At 51.2% G+C, this 17,755-nt stretch overlaps 1 protein-coding gene across 4 annotated transcripts in view; it reads right to left on the bottom strand.

Moving 5' to 3' along the window:
• Nucleotides 1-17,755, bottom strand: part of CCDC175 (coiled-coil domain containing 175) — a 148,383-nt gene that overhangs the window by 90,730 nt on the left and 39,898 nt on the right. For all 4 annotated transcript variants that reach the window (XR_012727806.1, XR_012727807.1, XM_075331171.1 and 1 more), the window contains 3 exons: nt 4,977-5,099; nt 2,428-2,537; nt 410-491 (listed from right to left, as the gene is read on the bottom strand). Coding sequence is in view for 2 of the 4 variants with exons in the window: in XM_075331171.1 (XP_075187286.1) it covers nt 410-491; nt 2,428-2,537; nt 4,977-5,099 (315 nt within the window). In the remaining 2 variants the exon portion in view is untranslated. The remainder of the gene's footprint in view (nt 1-409; nt 492-2,427; nt 2,538-4,976; nt 5,100-17,755) is intronic.

Here is a 17,755-nt window from a genome sequence, read left to right as displayed (position 1 = left end):
ATAAGTATTTCACAAGACAAAACTGCATATCTGACATTTCGTGAAGTTACTTTCTTTATCTTAAAGCTAGACCTGGGTCATTGCTGAGCCATAAGAAGTCTTGGCGCCCTTCAGAGGTTTGTGCAATGAAAGGTCAGGCTTTTGCTGGCACATTTTGATAAAAGCCCTTTGATACCGTCCCATAAGGGAGAACTAAAAAGCAATTTTTGAAACTCCCTCACAAATAAAGAGAACATCGCACATGCGGGGCCACATTTCCACTTAAGGGCAGTGAGGTAAGGAAAACTTTTTTTTTTCCCACATCAATCTGTGTCCTTGGCCAATAAAATATATATGTAAATTATTTCAGATTCTAAGATACTGTGCTGACAAGGATAACAAAAATATTAAGAATATTAAAGCCATTTACCTTTGATATTTCATCCTTCAAAGAGTTGCTTTGATTGTAAAAATTCTCTGTCCTATTTGCCATCTGCAGCTGTAGAATATCTCTAAGAAGGAGAAAAAGACAATTTGTCAGTTCAAGTTGTTAGAAATATCCACCGTAAGATAAATGACTTTTCTAAAGGCAAATAGTAGCACAAAATGCACATATTAAAGATGGCCGCACACATTAGATCAATGATGTCTAAACTCACTGATTTTATCTAACCATCTAATGGTCCTAAAGCGGGCTTTACACGCTACAATAAATCTTACGATGTGTCGGCGGGGTCACGTCGTAAGTGACGCACATCCGGCATCGTTCGTTATATTGTAGCGTGTGAAACCTACGTGCGACCAAGATTGTACGTTAACACGTTGGTTGCATACACGTCGTTCAATTTCTAAAAATTGAACGTCCGGTTGTTCAATGTTCCCGAGGCAGCACACATCGCTGTGTGTGACACCCCGGGAACGATGAACTCAGCTTACCTCCGTCCCGCGGCACCCGCCGGCTTTGCGGAAGGAAGGAGGTGGGCGGGATGTTTACGTCCCGCTCATCTCCGCCCAACGGTTCTATTGGTCGGCTGCCGTGTGACGTCGCTGTGACGCCAAATGTCCCTCCCACTCCAGGAAGTGGATGTTCACCGCCCACAACGATGTCGTATGGAAGGTAGGTACGTGTGACGGGGAGTTACTCGTTTGTGCGACACGGGCAAAAAATTGCATGAGCCGCACAAACGATGGGGGCGGGTACGATCACAAATGTGATCGCACGTTTAATTGAAACGTGTAAAGCAGCCTTTACTCTCCCCTGATATCAAGGGAAAGAAGATGTGAGCATCTTTAGGAAAATCCTGGTGGTTGGTTCTCTTTAAACTAAAGCCAGTGCTATACTGGTGCTATGATGCTGAATCTATACATATCTTTAATTGGGTGATCGGATTTATGGTTTCTGAAATATAGCCAAGTAAAGTCTGTGAAATGCACTGTTATTTGATTGATAGCAGCTACAGAATATCTAAAGGGGGCTTTACACGCAACGACATCACTAACGAGATGTCGTTGGGGGGGGTGGGGAGGGGTCACAGAATTCGTAACGCACATCCGGCTTCGTTAGCGACGTTGTTGCGTGTGAAACGTACGAATGACCGCTAACGATCAAAAATACTCACCTTATCATTGATACGTCGTTCTAATCCCAAATATCGTTGATGGTGCTGGATGCAAGTTCTTCGTCGTTCCTGAGGCAGCACACATCGCTACGTGTGACACCCCAGGAACGACGAACACCACCTTACCTGCGTCCTCCAGCAACGAGGTGGGCGTCACTTTCTTTCGGCTGCTCTCTGCCCCTCCGCTTCTATTGGACAGCTGCCGTGTGATGTCGCTGTGACGCCGCACGAACCACCCCCTTAGAAAGGAGGCGGTTCACCGGCCACAGCGACGTTGCTAGGCAGGTAAGTCCATGTGACGGAGACTAACGATATTGTGCGCCACGGCAGCGATTTGCCCGTGACGCACAAACTACAGGGGCCGGTATGCTCGCTAGCGATATCGTAGTGTGTAAAGCCCTCTTAATAGGTGGGTCGGGTTTTGCTAGTTATTCTCGCCCCTATCTGCCTTTCTCCCCCTGTAATAACAGACAGATGGAGGGAAGGACAGGCAGGCAGAGGCGGGAATAACTAGCAAAACCCAACCCACCTATTAGATATTCTGTAGCACCTATCAATCAAATAACAGTGCATTTCACAAATTTTACTTGCCTGTATTTCAGAAACTACAGTATACATCCGATCTCACAATTATAGGTATGTATAGAATCAGCATGATAGTGCCAGTATAGCACTGGATTTAGTTTATATAGGAAAATCTTGGGGTTGGGGCTCTTTAAATTTCAACACAGAATCATTCGGTTTTCACAGATTTCCTGAAAATGTTCCCTCTGCCTATGGACAGGCAGGGACATCTCTTATCACTACAGTTTTATATGCTACAACTCACATTTTGTTTGCGATATCCGCTGACTGTTTCTTTTGTAGGTCTAGTTTAGTGGTCAGTCTTCCATGGGTGGCTTGCAAAAGTAAAATTCTCCCCTTCATGGAAGATATATTCTAAAAAAAAAACCAAAACAAAAACAACAACTTGTAACTTGTACAATATTTCTAGTGACTGATCATGTATAGGTCAGCATTTATGGTCATTGCCCATCAGATTCAACCCCCCCTCCAGATTCATTGACTGCACGGACTAAAGAAACCAAAGATATTTCTTCACAATACCTTTTAGTCTAGTACTGTGTTAAAGAAGTGCGGTGCGAGCAGAGAGAAAGACATGTCAGATACACTGCTGCTACAGTCAGATACATTGCGGCACATGTGGCCACTGCTGCTACAGTCAGATACATTGCGGCACATGTGGCCACTGCTGCTACAGTCAGATACATTGCGGCACATGTGGCCACTGCTGCTACAGTCAGATACATTGCGGCACATGTGGCCACTGCTGCTACAGTCAGATACACTGCGGCACATGTGGCCACTGCTGCTACAGTCAGATACATTGCGGCACATGTGGCCACTGCTGCTACAGTCAGATACACTGCGGCACATGTGGCCACTGCTGCTACAGTCAGATACACTGCGGCACATGTGGCCACTGCTGCTACAGTCAGATACATTGCGGCACATGTGGCCACTGCTGCTACAGTCAGATACATTGCGGCACATGTGGCCACTGCTGCTACAGTCAGATACACTGCGGCACATGTGGCCACTGCTGCTACAGTCAGATACACTGCGGCACATGTGGCCACTGCTGCTACAGTCAGATACACTGCGGCACATGTGGCCACTGCTGCTACAGTCAGATACACTGCGGCACATGTGGCCACTGCTGCTACAGTCAGATACACTGCGGCACATGTGGCCACTGCTGCTACAGTCAGATACACTGCGGCACATGTGGCCACTGCTGCTACAGTCAGATACACTGCGGCACATGTGGCCACTGCTGCTACAGTCAGATACACTGCGGCACATGTGGCCACTGCTGCTACAGTCAGATACACTGCGGCACATGTGGCCACTGCTGCTACAGTCAGATACACTGCGGCACATGTGGCCACTGCTGCTACAGTCAGATACACTGCGGCACATGTGGCCACTGCTGCTACAGTCAGATACACTGCGGCACATGTGGCCACTGCTGCTACAGTCAGATACATTGCGGCACATGTGGCCACTGCTGCTACAGTCAGATACACTGCGGCACATGTGGCCACTGCTGCTACAGTCAGATACACTGCGGCACATGTGGCCACTGCTGCTACAGTCAGATACATTGCGGCACATGTGGCCACTGCTGCTACAGTCAGATACACTGCGGCACATGTGGCCACTGCTGCTACAGTCAGATACACTGCGGCACATGTGGCCACTGCTGCTACAGTCAGATACACTGCGGCACATGTGGCCACTGCTGCTACAGTCAGATACACTGCGGCACATGTGGCCACTGCTGCTACAGTCAGATACACTGCGGCACATGTGGCCACTGCTGCTACAGTCAGATACACTGCGGCACATGTGGCCACTGCTGCTACAGTCAGATACATTGCGGCACATGTGGCCACTGCTGCTACAGTCAGATACACTGCGGCACATGTGGCCACTGCTGCTACAGTCAGATACACTGCGGCACATGTGGCCACTGCTGCTACAGTCAGATACACTGCGGCACAAGTGGCTCCTGGGTCAGTGGTTGGGGAACATGGCTGATGTACATAGTCACTACTGAGGAGCTACTAAACACCACCATGCACATTTGATAAAATTCAGCTGACCCTGTTGATTTTGGCAAAACAATCCATGCATCTGTTGAGGAAAGTCAGAAGGCCTCCTTACACAACAGATGCTAGGGAAGAGAAGAATCGGGTAATTCCAGTTCCCACACCCCTCCTCATGTGTGCAGACACCTTAGCATTTTTTTGCTATTTAATCTGAGAACAGCATAATGTAGGTGTTGAGACCCTGATTCCAGAAATGTATCACTTACTAAGCTGTGTGCTGTACTTTCAATAAAATCAGTGTTTATCAGCAGGAGATTATCACTGCCGAACTAGGGCTCAAGTGCAAGACTAGTCAGGCTAATCTGTGTAACCCCGCCACCACCACTGATCGCCAGCTTGCTGACAATGTACAGTGTGCACAGAAAGCTGCCAGTAAGTGGTGTGGGCGGGGTTATACAGGGCTCAGCAATTTTAGCACTACTACATCTACAGAGGAGCAGACAGGGATTCTAGCAAAACTGTCCCAAGCAGCCCAGTAAGTGACACATTGCTGGAATCACAGTCTCTGCCCCTACATCATGTTGCTCTCAGATTACATAGCAAAACCTGCTGACAGATTCCCTTTAAAGTGATCCTGTTACATTCCCTCTTCATTTAGTTCTTCAGCAGCACACGCAACATATAACGGATTTCACGACAATTCGTCCAATGTCTTGCTATACATACTTGCTGTTATACTTTATATCTCGTTTCCATATCTTACCTCTTTTTCCATGTTAATTTTCTCTTCCACATCATACAACAGCGACTTCCTCTGACTAAGATATACTTTCTTTTCTGCATTTCTGGCATCTTGTTCTTCCGTCTTTCTTCGCGTTTCGGCAATCTAGACAACCAATCATGTTCATGTATAAGTATTTGGGCTTCTTACGTTTTATTTGATAGTGTTCATTTTATTATGTGCCTCCGCAACATGTTTTTTGGGGTAATATTCACACTAGTGCGTTGACAAATCAGGGCTCAGTAACGTTAGACTGGAATTATCTACTGACAGCAGACTTGGCAAGTGCACACCCCTGGGGTTCTTTCTGGCCACACAAGGTCCCGCGAACCCCAGGAAATCACTGTGAAAATGCAGCACTGTAGTGTCTGTGGACATGTTGCAGTTTTCTTGTTGCTTGTTTTCTGTGCAGATTTGTCACAAAACAAAACAAGACTGCGGCACAAGTTGCTTATTTTCGCCTTCCAGATTTAAATCTGCAGCCGTCAATTTTTTCAGTGTTTTTGCTGCAGATTTCTTCCATACTAATGAATGGGAAAAAAATCCGCACCAAAAGCGCAAGTAAAAAAGCGCCTATTTTACACTGTGTTTTTCCTGCATAGAGATGCAGAAATAGTGCAGACATTCCTGCTGCAAATACTTAACCTAAGACTATGACCGCACTTTGCGTTTCAGCTGCTTTTTAGGTCCGTTTTGAGCTGCAGCATTTTCATGCCAAAAGGCGTGCGTTTTGCTTTCCATAATAGTCAATGGAAAATGTAGACTTCTTGTCTGCACTTTGCGTTTTAAAACGCTGCGTTTAATTTGCATAATTTGTGGCAAAAAGAAGGGAATTTTGTTTACTTACCGTAAATTCCTTTTCTTCTAGCTCCAATTGGGAGACCCAGACAATTGGGTGTATAGCTACTGCCTCCGGAGGCCACACAAAGCATTACACTTAAAAGTGTAAGGCCCCTCCCCTTCTGCCTATACACCCCCCCCGTGGGATCACGGGTTCCTCAGTTTTAGTGCCAAAGCAAGAAGGAGGAAAGCCAATAACTGGTTTAAGAACAAATTCAATCCGAAGGAACATCGGAGAACCGAAACCATTCAACATGAACAACATGTGTACCCGAAAAAACAAAAATCCCTAAGCAAACAGGGAGGGTGCTGGGTCTCCCAATTGGAGCTAGAAGAAAAGGAATTTACGGTAAGTAAACAAAATTCCCTTCTTCTTTGGCGCTCCATTGGGAGACCCAGACAATTGGGACGTCCAAAAGCAGTCCCTGGGTGGGTATAATAACCCCTCGTGATAGGACCGTAGAAACAGCCCTACCCTACAGGTGGGCAGTCGCCGCCTGAAGGACTTGTCTACCTAGGCTGGCGTCCGCCGAAGCGTAGGTATGCACTTGATAGTGTTTGGTAAAAGTGTGCAGACTCGACCAGGTAGCCGCCTGGCACACCTGCTGAGCCGTAGCCTGGTGTCGTAATGCCCAGGACGCACCCACGGCTCTGGTAGAATGGGCCTTCAGCCCTGAGGGAACCGGAAGCCCAGCAGAACGGTAGGCTTCAAGAATTGGTTCCTTGATCCACCGAGCCAGGGTGGATTTGGAAGCTTGCGACCCTTTGCGCTGACCAGCGACAAGGACAAAGAGTGCATCCGAGCGGCGCAGGGGCGCCGTGCGGGAAATGTAGATCCTGAGCGCTCTCACGAGATCCAACAAATGCAAATCCTTTTCACATTGATGAACTGGATGAGGGCACAAGGAAGGCAAGGAGATATCCTGATTAAGATGAAACGGGGATACCACCTTAGGGAGAAACTCCGGAATCGGGCGCAAAACCACCTTGTCCTGGTGAATCACCAGGAAGGGAGATTTGCATGACAGCGCTGCTAGCTCGGACACTCTCCGGAGAGACGTGACCGCTACTAGAAAGGCCACTTTCTGTGAAAGGCGAGAAAGGGAAACATCCCTCATAGGCTCGAAAGGCGGCTTCTGAAGAACAATTAGAACCCTGTTCAGATCCCAGGGCTCTAACGGCCGCTTGTAAGGAGGGACGATATGACAGACCCCTTGCAGGAACGTGCGTACCTGAGGAAGTCGTGCTAGGCGCTTCTGAAAAAATACAGATAGCGCTGAGACTTGCCCCTTGAGGGAGCTGAGCGACAAACCTTTTTCCAACCCGGATTGCAGGAAGGAAAGAAAAGTAGGCAATCCAAATGGCCAGGGAGAGACTCCCTGAGCAGAGCACCAAGACAAGAATATTTTCCACGTCCTGTGGTATATCTTGGCGGAGGTAGGTTTTCTGGCCTGTCTCATGGTGGCAATGACCTCTTGAGACAATCCTGAACCCGCTAGGATCCAGGACTCAATGGCCACACAGTCAGGTTCAGGGCCGCAGAATTCTGATGGAAAAACGGCCCTTGAGACCGCAAGTCTGGTCGGTCTGGAAGTGCCCACGGTTGGCCTACCGCGAGGTGCCACAGATCCGGGTACCACGACCTCCTTGGCCAGTCTGGAGCGACGAGGATGGCGCGGCGGCAGTCGGACCTGATCTTGCGCAGCACTCTGGGCAACAGAGCCAGAGGTGGAAACACATAAGGAAGCCGGAACTGCGACCAATCTTGAACTAAGGCGTCTGCCGCCAGAGCTCGGTGATCGTGAGACTGTGCCATGAAAACTGGGACCTTGTTGTTGTGCCGAGACGCCATTAGGTCGACGTCCGGCATCCCCCAGCGGCGACAGATCTCCTGAAACACGTCCGGGTGAAGAGACCATTCCCCTGCGTCCATACCCTGGCGACTGAGGAAGTCTGCTTCCCAGTTGTCCACGCCTGGGATGTGAACTGCGGATATGGTGGAAGCCGTGTCTTCCACCCACGTCAGAATCCGCCGGACTTCCTGGAAGGCTTGCCGACTGCGAGTTCCTCCTTGGTGGTTGATGTATGCCACCGCTGTGGAGTTGTCCGACTGAATACGGATCTGCTTGCCTTCCAGCCACTGCTGGAAGGCTTGTAGGGCAAGATACACTGCTCTGATCTCCAGAACGTTGATCTGAAGAGTGGACTCTTGCTGAATCCACGTACCTTGAGCCCTGTGGTGGAGAGAGACTGCTCCCCACCCTGACAGACTCGCATCTGTCGTCACTACCGCCCAGGATGGGGGTAGGAAGGATTTCCCTTTCGACAATGAGGTGGGAAGCAGCCACCATCGAAGAGAATCCTTGGCCGCTTGAGAGAGAGAGACGTTGCTGTCGAGGGACTTCGACCTCCCGTCCCATTGGCGGAGAATGTCCCATTGTAGTGGACGCAGATGAAACTGCGCGAAAGGGACTGCCTCTATTGCTGCCACCATCTTCCCTAGGAAGTGCATGAGGCGTCTCAAGGGGTGTGACTGGCCTTGAAGGAGAGATTGCACCCCTGTCTGTAGTGAACGCTGTTTGACAAGCGGAAGTTTCACTATCGCTGAGAGAGTATGAAACTCCATGCCAAGATATGTTATCGACTGGGTCGGGGTTAGATTTGACTTGGAAAAGTTGATGATCCACCCGAAACCCTGGAGGGTCTCCAGCGCCACGTTCAGGCTGTGTTGGCATGCCTCTTGAGAAGGCGCCTTGACCAGCAGATCGTCTAAGTAAGGGATCACGGAGTGTCCCTGAGAGTGTAGGACTGCAACTACAGCTGCCATGACTTTGGTGAAGACCCGTGGGGCTGTCGCCAGACCAAAAGGCAGGGCTACGAACTGAAGGTGTTCGTCTCCTATAACGAAGCGTAGAAAACGCTAATGCTCTGGAGCAATCGGTATGTGGAGATAAGCATCCTTGATGTCTATTGATGCTAGGAAATCTCCTTGAGACATTGCGGCGATGATGGATCGGAGGGATTCCATCCGGAACCGTCTGGTTCTCACGTGGTTGTTGAGAAGTTTTAGGTCCAGAACGGGACGGAAAGACCCGTCCTTTTTTGGTACCACAAACAAATTGGAGTAAAAACCGTGACCTTGCTCTTGAAGAGGAACAGGGATCACCACTCCTTCCGCCTTTAGAGTGCACACCGCCTGCAGGAGAGCATCGGCTCGGTCGGGAGGCGGAGACGTTCTGAAGAATCGAGTTGGAGGACGAGAACTGAACTCTATCCTGTACCCGTGAGACAGAATGTCTCGCACCCAACGGTCTTGGACCTGTGGCAGCCAAATGTCGCCAAAGCGGGAGAGCCTGCCACCGACCGAGGATGCGGAGGGAGGAGGCCGGAAGTCATGAGGAAGCCGCCTTGGTAGCGGGTCTTCCGGCTGTCTTTTTTGGGCGTGACTGAGCCCGCCAAGAATCTGAACTCCTCTGATCCTTTTGAGTCCTTTTGGACGAGGAGAATTGGGACCTGCCCGAGCCTCGAAAGGACCGAAACCCCGACTGTCCCTTCCTCTGTTGGGGTTTGTTTTGTCTGGGCTGAGGTAAGGATGAATCCTTACCCTTGGACTGTTTAATGATTTCATCCAAGCGCTCACCAAACAGCCGGTCACCAGAAAATGGCAAACTGGTTAAACATTTCTTGGAAGCAGAATCTGCTTTCCATTCCCTTAACCACAAGGCTCTGCGTAAAACCACGGAGTTGGCGGATGCCACTGCCGTACGGCTCGTAGAGTCCAGGACAGCATTAATCGCGTAAGACGCAAATGCAGACATTTGAGAGGTTAAGGATGCCACCTGCGGAACAGATGTACGTGTGACCGTGTCAATCTGTGCAAGACCAGCTGAAATAGCTTGGAGTGCCCATACGGCTGCGAATGCAGGAGCAAACGACGCGCCGATAGCTTCATAGATGGATTTCAACCAGAGTTCCATCTGTCTGTCAGTGGCATCTTTAAGTGCAGCCCCATCCTCCACTGCAACTATGGATCTAGCCGCAAGCCTGGAGATAGGGGGATCCACCTTGGGACACTGGGTCCAGCTCTTGACCACGTCAGGAGGAAAGGGATAACGTGTATCCTTAAGCCGTTTGGAGAAACGCTTATCTGGATAAGCGTGGTGTTTCTGAACTGCCTCTCTAAAGTCAGAGTGGTCCAGAAAAGTACTTAATTTACGCTTGGGATACCTGAAATGGAATTTCTCCTGCTGTGAAGCTGACTCCTCCACTTGAGGAGCTGGGGGAGAAATATCCAACATTTTATTGATGGACGCGATAAGATCGTTCACTATGGCGTCACCATCAGGAGTATCCAGATTGAGAGCGGTCTCAGGATCAGAATCCTGATCAGCTACCTCCGCCTCATCACACAGAGAGTCCTCCTGCTGAGACCCTGACCAGTGAGATGATGTAGAGGGCCGCTCATAGCGAGCTCGCTTAGGCTGTCTGGGACTGTCGTCCGTGTCAGAGCCATCACCCTGGGATGCATGGGACACCCCCGGAGCCCGGAGCTGTTCCAACTGAGGGGGGCCAGGGAGCAATGAATCAACAGTGCCCATGGTCTGTCTAGACTGCAAAGTTTCTAGAATCTGAGACATAGTCACAGATAATCTATCCGCAAAAATTGCAAACTCTGTCCCCGTCACCTGGACAGTATTCACAGGTGGATCTCTCTGGGACACCTCCAGCAGAGGCCCCGGCCGAGCAGGGGGCACAGGGGCCGAACACTGCACACAATGGGGGTCAGTGGAACCTGCCGGTAGAACAGCCTCACAAGCGGTGCAAGCAGCATAGAAAGCCTGTGCCTTGGCACCCCTGTTTTTTGCGGACGACATGCTGTATTCTCCACAGAGCAATCCAGGAGGGTATATAGCCAAGAATCACCAGCGACCGTTTAGTGCAATGTATAGCATGCAAGCATAAAAATACAATTGAACACTTCGTCACTAGTGGGGTCAGCACCGGAGGTGCCGCTTACCGCCCGCTAAAAGCGGGTGTGTAGTCGCCAGAATCCCGTGCCTGGGTCTCCCAGAACTTGTCTCCCCTTTCCAGCTCAGCCTGCACACAGGAATGGCTGCCGGCGTTCTGTGAAGAGGGGCGGGCCGTGGGCGTGCCTCAGACAAAGTGCGGGAAACTGGCTTCCCACTGTGCTCAATGTGAGGGCTGGAGTATGTAAAGCAGACTCCAGCCCTCGGCGCTGACGTTCTGTATAGCGTCCCGCCCTTCCCCTGACTGGCAGGCCTGGGGGCGGGAACGAAACGGAACTAGGCCGCAAAAGCCGGGGACTCTAGTAAAAAGCGCGGCCGACAAATATGCACGGCCAGCGCGGAAGTCCCCGGCGCACCACAAGTCCCAGCCGCATCGCAGTAAAAACTGTTAGCAGGGGCCGGCGCGGCAGTTCCCCACACACTAACTCCCTCAGCAAGCTGTGGAAGTGTGGCACAAGCGCGCAGCGCTATTGTCCCCGGCGCACTAACACACCCAGCAATGCTGCAGTGTGTGCGCGGTCTGTACGGGGACACAGAGTACCTTGGCGTAGCAGGGCCCTGTCCCTGACGATACTCCGCTCCATATCCAGCAGATTCCCCAGGGGCTGTGGACGGAGCACGGTCTCTGTGCCTGGAGACCGGTAAATCCCACTTCACCCAGAGCCCAAAGGGGGATGGGGAAGGATGCAGCATGTGGGCTCCAGCCTCTGTACCCGCAATGGGTACCTCAACCTTAACAAACACCGCCGACACAAAGTGGGGTGAGAAGGGAGCATGCTGGGGGCCCAAGTATGGGCCCTCTTTTCTTCCATCCGACATAGTCAGCAGCTGCTGCTGACTAAACAGTGGAGCTATGCGTGGATGTCTGACCTCCTTCGCACAAAGCTTGAAAACTGAGGAACCCGTGATCCCACGGGGGGGTGTATAGGCAGAAGGGGAGGGGCCTTACACTTTTAAGTGTAATGCTTTGTGTGGCCTCCGGAGGCAGTAGCTATACACCCAATTGTCTGGGTCTCCCAATGGAGCGCCAAAGAAACATGTGTTCAAAGAAGCAGCATGTCAATTGTTTTTGCCATTTCTGCAGCGTTTTGATAACATTGAAGTCAATGAGAAATGGCAAAAAGCAAGAAACTTCAAATTTCCTGCGTTTAAGGGTGAGACCGCACTTTGCGTTCTCCTACTTGCAGTTCAAAACGCACCTTTTGGGCTTAATTTATTTGACCAAAGTTGCCTTTTCTGAACTTTAGAGCTGAAAACGCATGCGTATTTACCACGTTTTTGATGCGTTTTCAGCACTTTTTACATGCGTTTTCACCTGCGTTTTGACAGATGCGTTTTGAACATCAAGATACTGCCTAATAAAGTTTAAACAGTCAAAAAGAATGAAAAAAAGAGAAAAAAAAAAATGGAAAAAATCTATTAATGGGAAAAATAAAGAAAATAGAAATAATTCATAAAATTATAGCGGTAATATACATTTCTTTGTCGCTCCATTGGGAGACCCAGACAATTGGGTGTATAGCTATTGCCTCTGGAGGCCACACAAAGTATTACACTTAAAAGTGTAAGGCCCCTCCCCTTCTGGCTATACACCCCCAGTGGGATCACTGGCTCACCAGTTTTGTGCTTTGTGCGAAGGAGGCAACACATCCACGCATAGCTCCACTTTTTAGTCAGCAGCAGCTGCTGACTATGTCGGATGGAAGAAAAGAGGACACATATAGTGTCCCCAGCATGCTCCCTTCTCACCCCACTGTATGTCGGAGGTGTTTGTAAGGTTGAGGTACCCATTGCGGGTACGGCGGCAGGAGCCCACATGCTGATTCCTTCCCCATCCCTTTTTACAGGGCTCTGGGTGAAGTGGGATTTACCGGTCTCCAGGCACTGAGACCGTGCTCCATCTACAGCCCCTGGAGAAGATGCTGGATGGAGCGGAGTACATCAGGGACATGGCCCTGCTTCCTCAAGGTACTCTGTGTCCCCGTGCATTTGGCGCTCACACCGCAGCATGCTGGGTGTTGTAGTGCGCCGGGGGACATCAGCGCTGCGGCGCCTGTGCCATAGCCTCATTCAGCTTAGCTGAAGCAGGCACACTTATGGGACTCGGCCGCGCCGGCCGCTGGGACTGCGGCACGGCTGGCACTTGTAGTGCGCCGGGGACTTCAGCGCGGCCTGCGCTTTTACGGCGGCCGCGCTGATAACTAGAGTCCCCGGCTTTTGCGGCCTGCTTCCGTTCGTTCCCGCCCCCAGACCTGCCAGTCAGGAGAGGGGCGGGACGCTGCCCACGTCTAGGACTCGGGCGCGCCGGCCGCTGGAACAGCGGCGCGGCTGGCACTTGTAGTGCGCCGGGGACTTCAGCGCGGCCCGCGCTTTTACGGCGGCCGCGCTGATAACTCGAGTCCCCGGCTTTTGCGGCCTGCTTTAGTTCGTTCCCGCCCCCAGACCTGCCAGTCAGGAGAGGGGCGGGACGCTGGCCACTTCTAGGGCGGTCGCGCCGGCCGCTGGGACTGCGGCGCGGCTGGCACTTGTGGTGCGCCGGGGACTTCAGCGCGGCCCGCGCTTTTACGGCGGCCGCGCTGTTAACTCGAGTCCCCGGCTTCTGGGCCTAGTCTCCCTTCGTTACCGCCCACAGCCCTGACAGTCAGGGTAGGGGCGTGACGCTGCATAGAGCAGAGCTGAGAGCTGGAGTATGTTTTGCATACTCCACCCCTCTCACTGTGTGCACTGTGAATCCGGATTCCCGCACTTTCTCAGGCACGCCCACGGCTTCCTTCTCTACAAGGACACCGGCAGCCATTAGTGTCAGTTTCTGTACGATACAGAGACAAGTGTGGAAGACCCTGGCATTCTGATAGTCACACAATCGCTGTAACAGGCGTTAAGCAGCACCTGTGGTGCTAACCCCACTAGTGCAGAAGTGCACTTATAGATATGCTTGTACTATATACATTGCACTGTTTGGTCGCACGTTGTATATACCCTCCTGGATTATGCGGAGGAGTTATCAGCATATTCTCTGTGTAAAACAAAGGTGCAGAACCACATGTTTTTCTATACAGCTGGTACAGCATGTACGGCTATACGGCCGGCAGGTACATAGACTCCCATTGTATGCACTATTGGCCAGGGGATGAGGACGGTGTCTGCAGTATTTACTGACAGTTTTTCTGAGACTATGGCTATGATACTAGAAGCCTAGCAGTCCGGACATGTCTCTCACAATATGGGCACTGTTGAATCATTGATCCATGGCCCCCCTCAGTGTGAATAACTAACAGCTCCGGGAATGTCACACGCATCCCAGAGTCACGGCTCTGCACGGACGTCAGTCCCAGACAGCCTAAGTGGGCTCGCTATGAGCGGCCTCGGTTTCATCAGGGTCCTAACAGAAGGACTCGCTGTGTAATGAGGCGGAAGTAGCGGCTCAGGATTCTGATCCTGAGACCGCTCTCAATCTGGATACACCTGATTGTGACGCCATAGTAAATAATCTTATAGCGTCCATCTATAGAATGTGGGTTATTTCTCACAACTCCTCCAGTGGAGGAGTCAGCTTCACGTATTTTTCTGGACCACTCTGCCTTCAGAGAGGCAGTCCAGGAACACCACGCTTATCCAGATATGCGCTTCTCCAAACGGCTTAGGATACACGCTATCCCTGTCCCCTGACTTGGTCAAGGACTGGACCCAATGTCCCGAGCGGCATCCTCCAATCTCCAGGCTTGTAGCTAGATCCATAGTTGCAGTGGGAGATGGAACTGCAAACTCAAAGATGCCACTGACAGACAGATGGATCTCTGGTCGAAAGCCATCTATGAGGCTGTCGGCGCACCGTTGGCTCCGGCATTCTCTCCCTTGGGGCACTCCAAGCTATTTCAGCTTGTCTTACACAGATTGACACGGTTACACGTACATCTGTGCCGCAGGTGGCATCCTTAACCTCTCAAATGTCTGCATTTGTTTCTTACGCGATTCAGGTTGTCCTGGACTCTGCGAACCGTGCGGCGGTAGCCTCCGCTACTCCGTGTTTTTAAGCAGAGCCTGGTCTGCTCGTTAAGTGAATGGAAGGCAGATTCTGCTTCCAAAAAAGGTTGCCTAACCAGTTGCCTTTTTCTGCTGACCGACTGTTTGGTGAGCGTTGGATGTAACCATCAAACAGTCCAGGGGTAAGGATTCATCCTTTCCTCAGCCCGGACACAACAAACCCCAACAGAGCAAGAGGCAGTCGGAGTTTTCGGCCTTTTCGAGGCTCGGGCAGGTCCCATTTTTCCTCGTCCAAGGTGGACTCAAAAGGATCAGAGGAGCTAAGATTCTTAGCGGGCTCAGTCTCGCCCAAAAAAGCGACAGTCGGAAAACCCGCTTCCAAGGCGGCTTCCTCATGACTTGCGGCCTCGGTCGGTAGCAGGCTCTCCCGCCTTGGCGATATTTAGCTGCCATAGGTCAATGACCATTGAGTGTGAGACATTCTGTCTCACGGGTACAGGATAGAGCTCACTTCTCGTCCTCCAACTCGATTCTTCAGAATTTCTCCACCTCCCGGCCGGGCCGCTGCTCTTCTGCAAACAGGGTGCACTCTATAGGCAGAAAGAGTGATGACCCCCGTTCCTCTTCAGGAACAAGGTCACGGTTTTTACCCCAAATTCTTTGCGGTACCTATAACAACGGGCCGTTCCGTCCCGTTCTGGATCTAAAAATGCTCAGCAAGCTCGTGGACACCAGGCGGTTCCGGATGGAATCCCTCCGCCATGTCATCGCCTCAAGGTCCCAAGGATATTTCCTAGCATCATTAGGCATCAAGGATGCTTATCCACACGTGCCGATTGATCCAGAGCACTAGCGTTTCTACGCTTCGTTATAGGAGACGAACACCCTCTGTTCGTAGCTCTACCTTCCGGCTAGCGACAGTCCAACTGGTCTTCGCCAAGGTCAGGGCAGCAGTAGTCACAGTCCTGCACTCTCAGGGTCACTCTGTGGTCCCGTATTTAGACGATCTACTTGTCAAGGCACTCTCTTAGGAAACATGCCAACACTGCCCGAACGTTGCGCTGGAGACTCTCTAGAGTTTTGGGTGGATCATCAACTTTTTGAAGTCAGATCCGACCCCGACCCTATCGATAACATATCTAGGCATAGAGTTTCTTACTCTCTCAGCGATAGTGAAGCTGCCGCTAGACAAACAGCATTCACTACGGGCTGCAAGCTCTTCTTTAAGAACCAGTCGCACACATTGACACGCCTCATGCACTTCCTACGTAAGATGGTAGCAATGGAGGCAGTTCCTTTCGCGCAGTTTTACTGCGTCCACTACAATGGGACATTCTCCGCCAATGGGACGAGGAGTCGACGTCCCTCAACAGAGTCGTCGTTCTTCTCAGGCGGCCAAGGAATCTCTACGGTGGTGGCTTCTTCTCACCTCTTGGTCAAAAAGAAGGTCCTTCCTATCCCCGTCCTGGGCGATAGTTACGACAGACGCGAGTCTATCAGGGTGGGGAGCAGTTTTTCTCCACTACAGCGCTCAGGGTACGTGGACTCAGCAAGAGTCCACTCTTCAGATCAATGTTCTTGAACACAGAGCAGTGTATCTTGCCCTACAATCCTTCCAACAGCGGCTGGAAAGCAAGCATATCCGACTTCAGTCGGACAGCTCCACAGCGGTGGCATACATCAACCACCAAGGAAGAACGCGCAACCGGCAAGCCTTCCAGGAAGTCCGGCAGGTTCTGATGTGGGTGGAAGACACGGCATCCACCATATCCACAATTCACATCCCAAGTGTGGAAACTAGGAAGCTGACTTCCTAAGTCGCTGAGGTGTGGCCGAAAGAGTATGGTCTCCTCACCCGGACGGGTTTCAGGAGATCTGGCGCCGCTGACAGAGGCCGGACGTCGATCTAATGGCGTCACGGCACAACAACAATGTGCCAGCTTCATGGCACGGTTTCACAATCATCGAGCTCTGGCGGCAAACGCCTTAGTTCAGCATTGGTCGCAGTTCCAGCTACCTTAGGTGCCACCTCTGGCATTGTTGCCCAGAGTACTGCGCTAGATCAAGACCGACTGCGGCCGCGCCATCCTCGTCGCTACAAATTGGCCGAGGATGTTGTGGTACTCGGTTCTGTGGTGCCTCACGGTAGGCTAACCGGGGGCACTACCAGACCAATCAGACTGGCTGTCTCAAGGGCCATTCTTCCATTTGGATTCTACGGCCCTCAACCGGATGGTGTGGCATTGAGTCCTGGAACCTAGTGTCGTCAGGATTACCTCAGGACGTGGTTGCCACCATGAGACAGGCTAGCATACCAACGTCCGCCAAGATTGACCACAGGACGTGGAAGATGTTCTTATCTCGGTGCTCGGCGCAGGGTGTTTCTCCCTGGCCGGTTGCATCGTCTATGTTTCCTTCCTTCCTGCAATCTAGGTAGGAAAATGGGTTGTCGCTCAGTTCCCTTTAGGGACAAGTCTCAGCGCTATCTGTATTTTTTCAGAAACGACGACTTCCTCAGGTACGCACGTTCCTACGGGGAGTTTGTCTTCTCAGCACTCCGTACAAGCGGCCGTTAGAGCCCTGAGATCTGAACAAGGTTCTAATTGCTCTCCAGATGCCGCCTTTCGAGCCTTTGAAGGATGTCTCCCTTCCCGTTTTTCACGGGAAGTGGCCTTCTAGTAACGGTCTCGTCTCTTAGGAGAGTTTCCGAGCTAGCAACGCTCTCATACAAACTCCCTTCCTGGTCCTTCACCAGGACAGGGTAGTTCTGCGTCCGGTTCAGGAATTTCTCCCTAAGGTGGTATCCCATTTTCATATCAATCAGGATATCACCTCACCTTCTTTGTGTCCTCGTCCAGTCCATCAATTTCAGAAAGATTTGCATCTGTTGGTTCTGGTGAGAGCACTCAG

Source organism: Anomaloglossus baeobatrachus, chromosome 12 (assembly GCF_048569485.1).
Source record: "Anomaloglossus baeobatrachus isolate aAnoBae1 chromosome 12, aAnoBae1.hap1, whole genome shotgun sequence".
Taxonomy (NCBI): domain Eukaryota; kingdom Metazoa; phylum Chordata; class Amphibia; order Anura; family Aromobatidae; genus Anomaloglossus; species Anomaloglossus baeobatrachus.
This window is presented reverse-complemented; position numbering and strand designations above follow the sequence as displayed.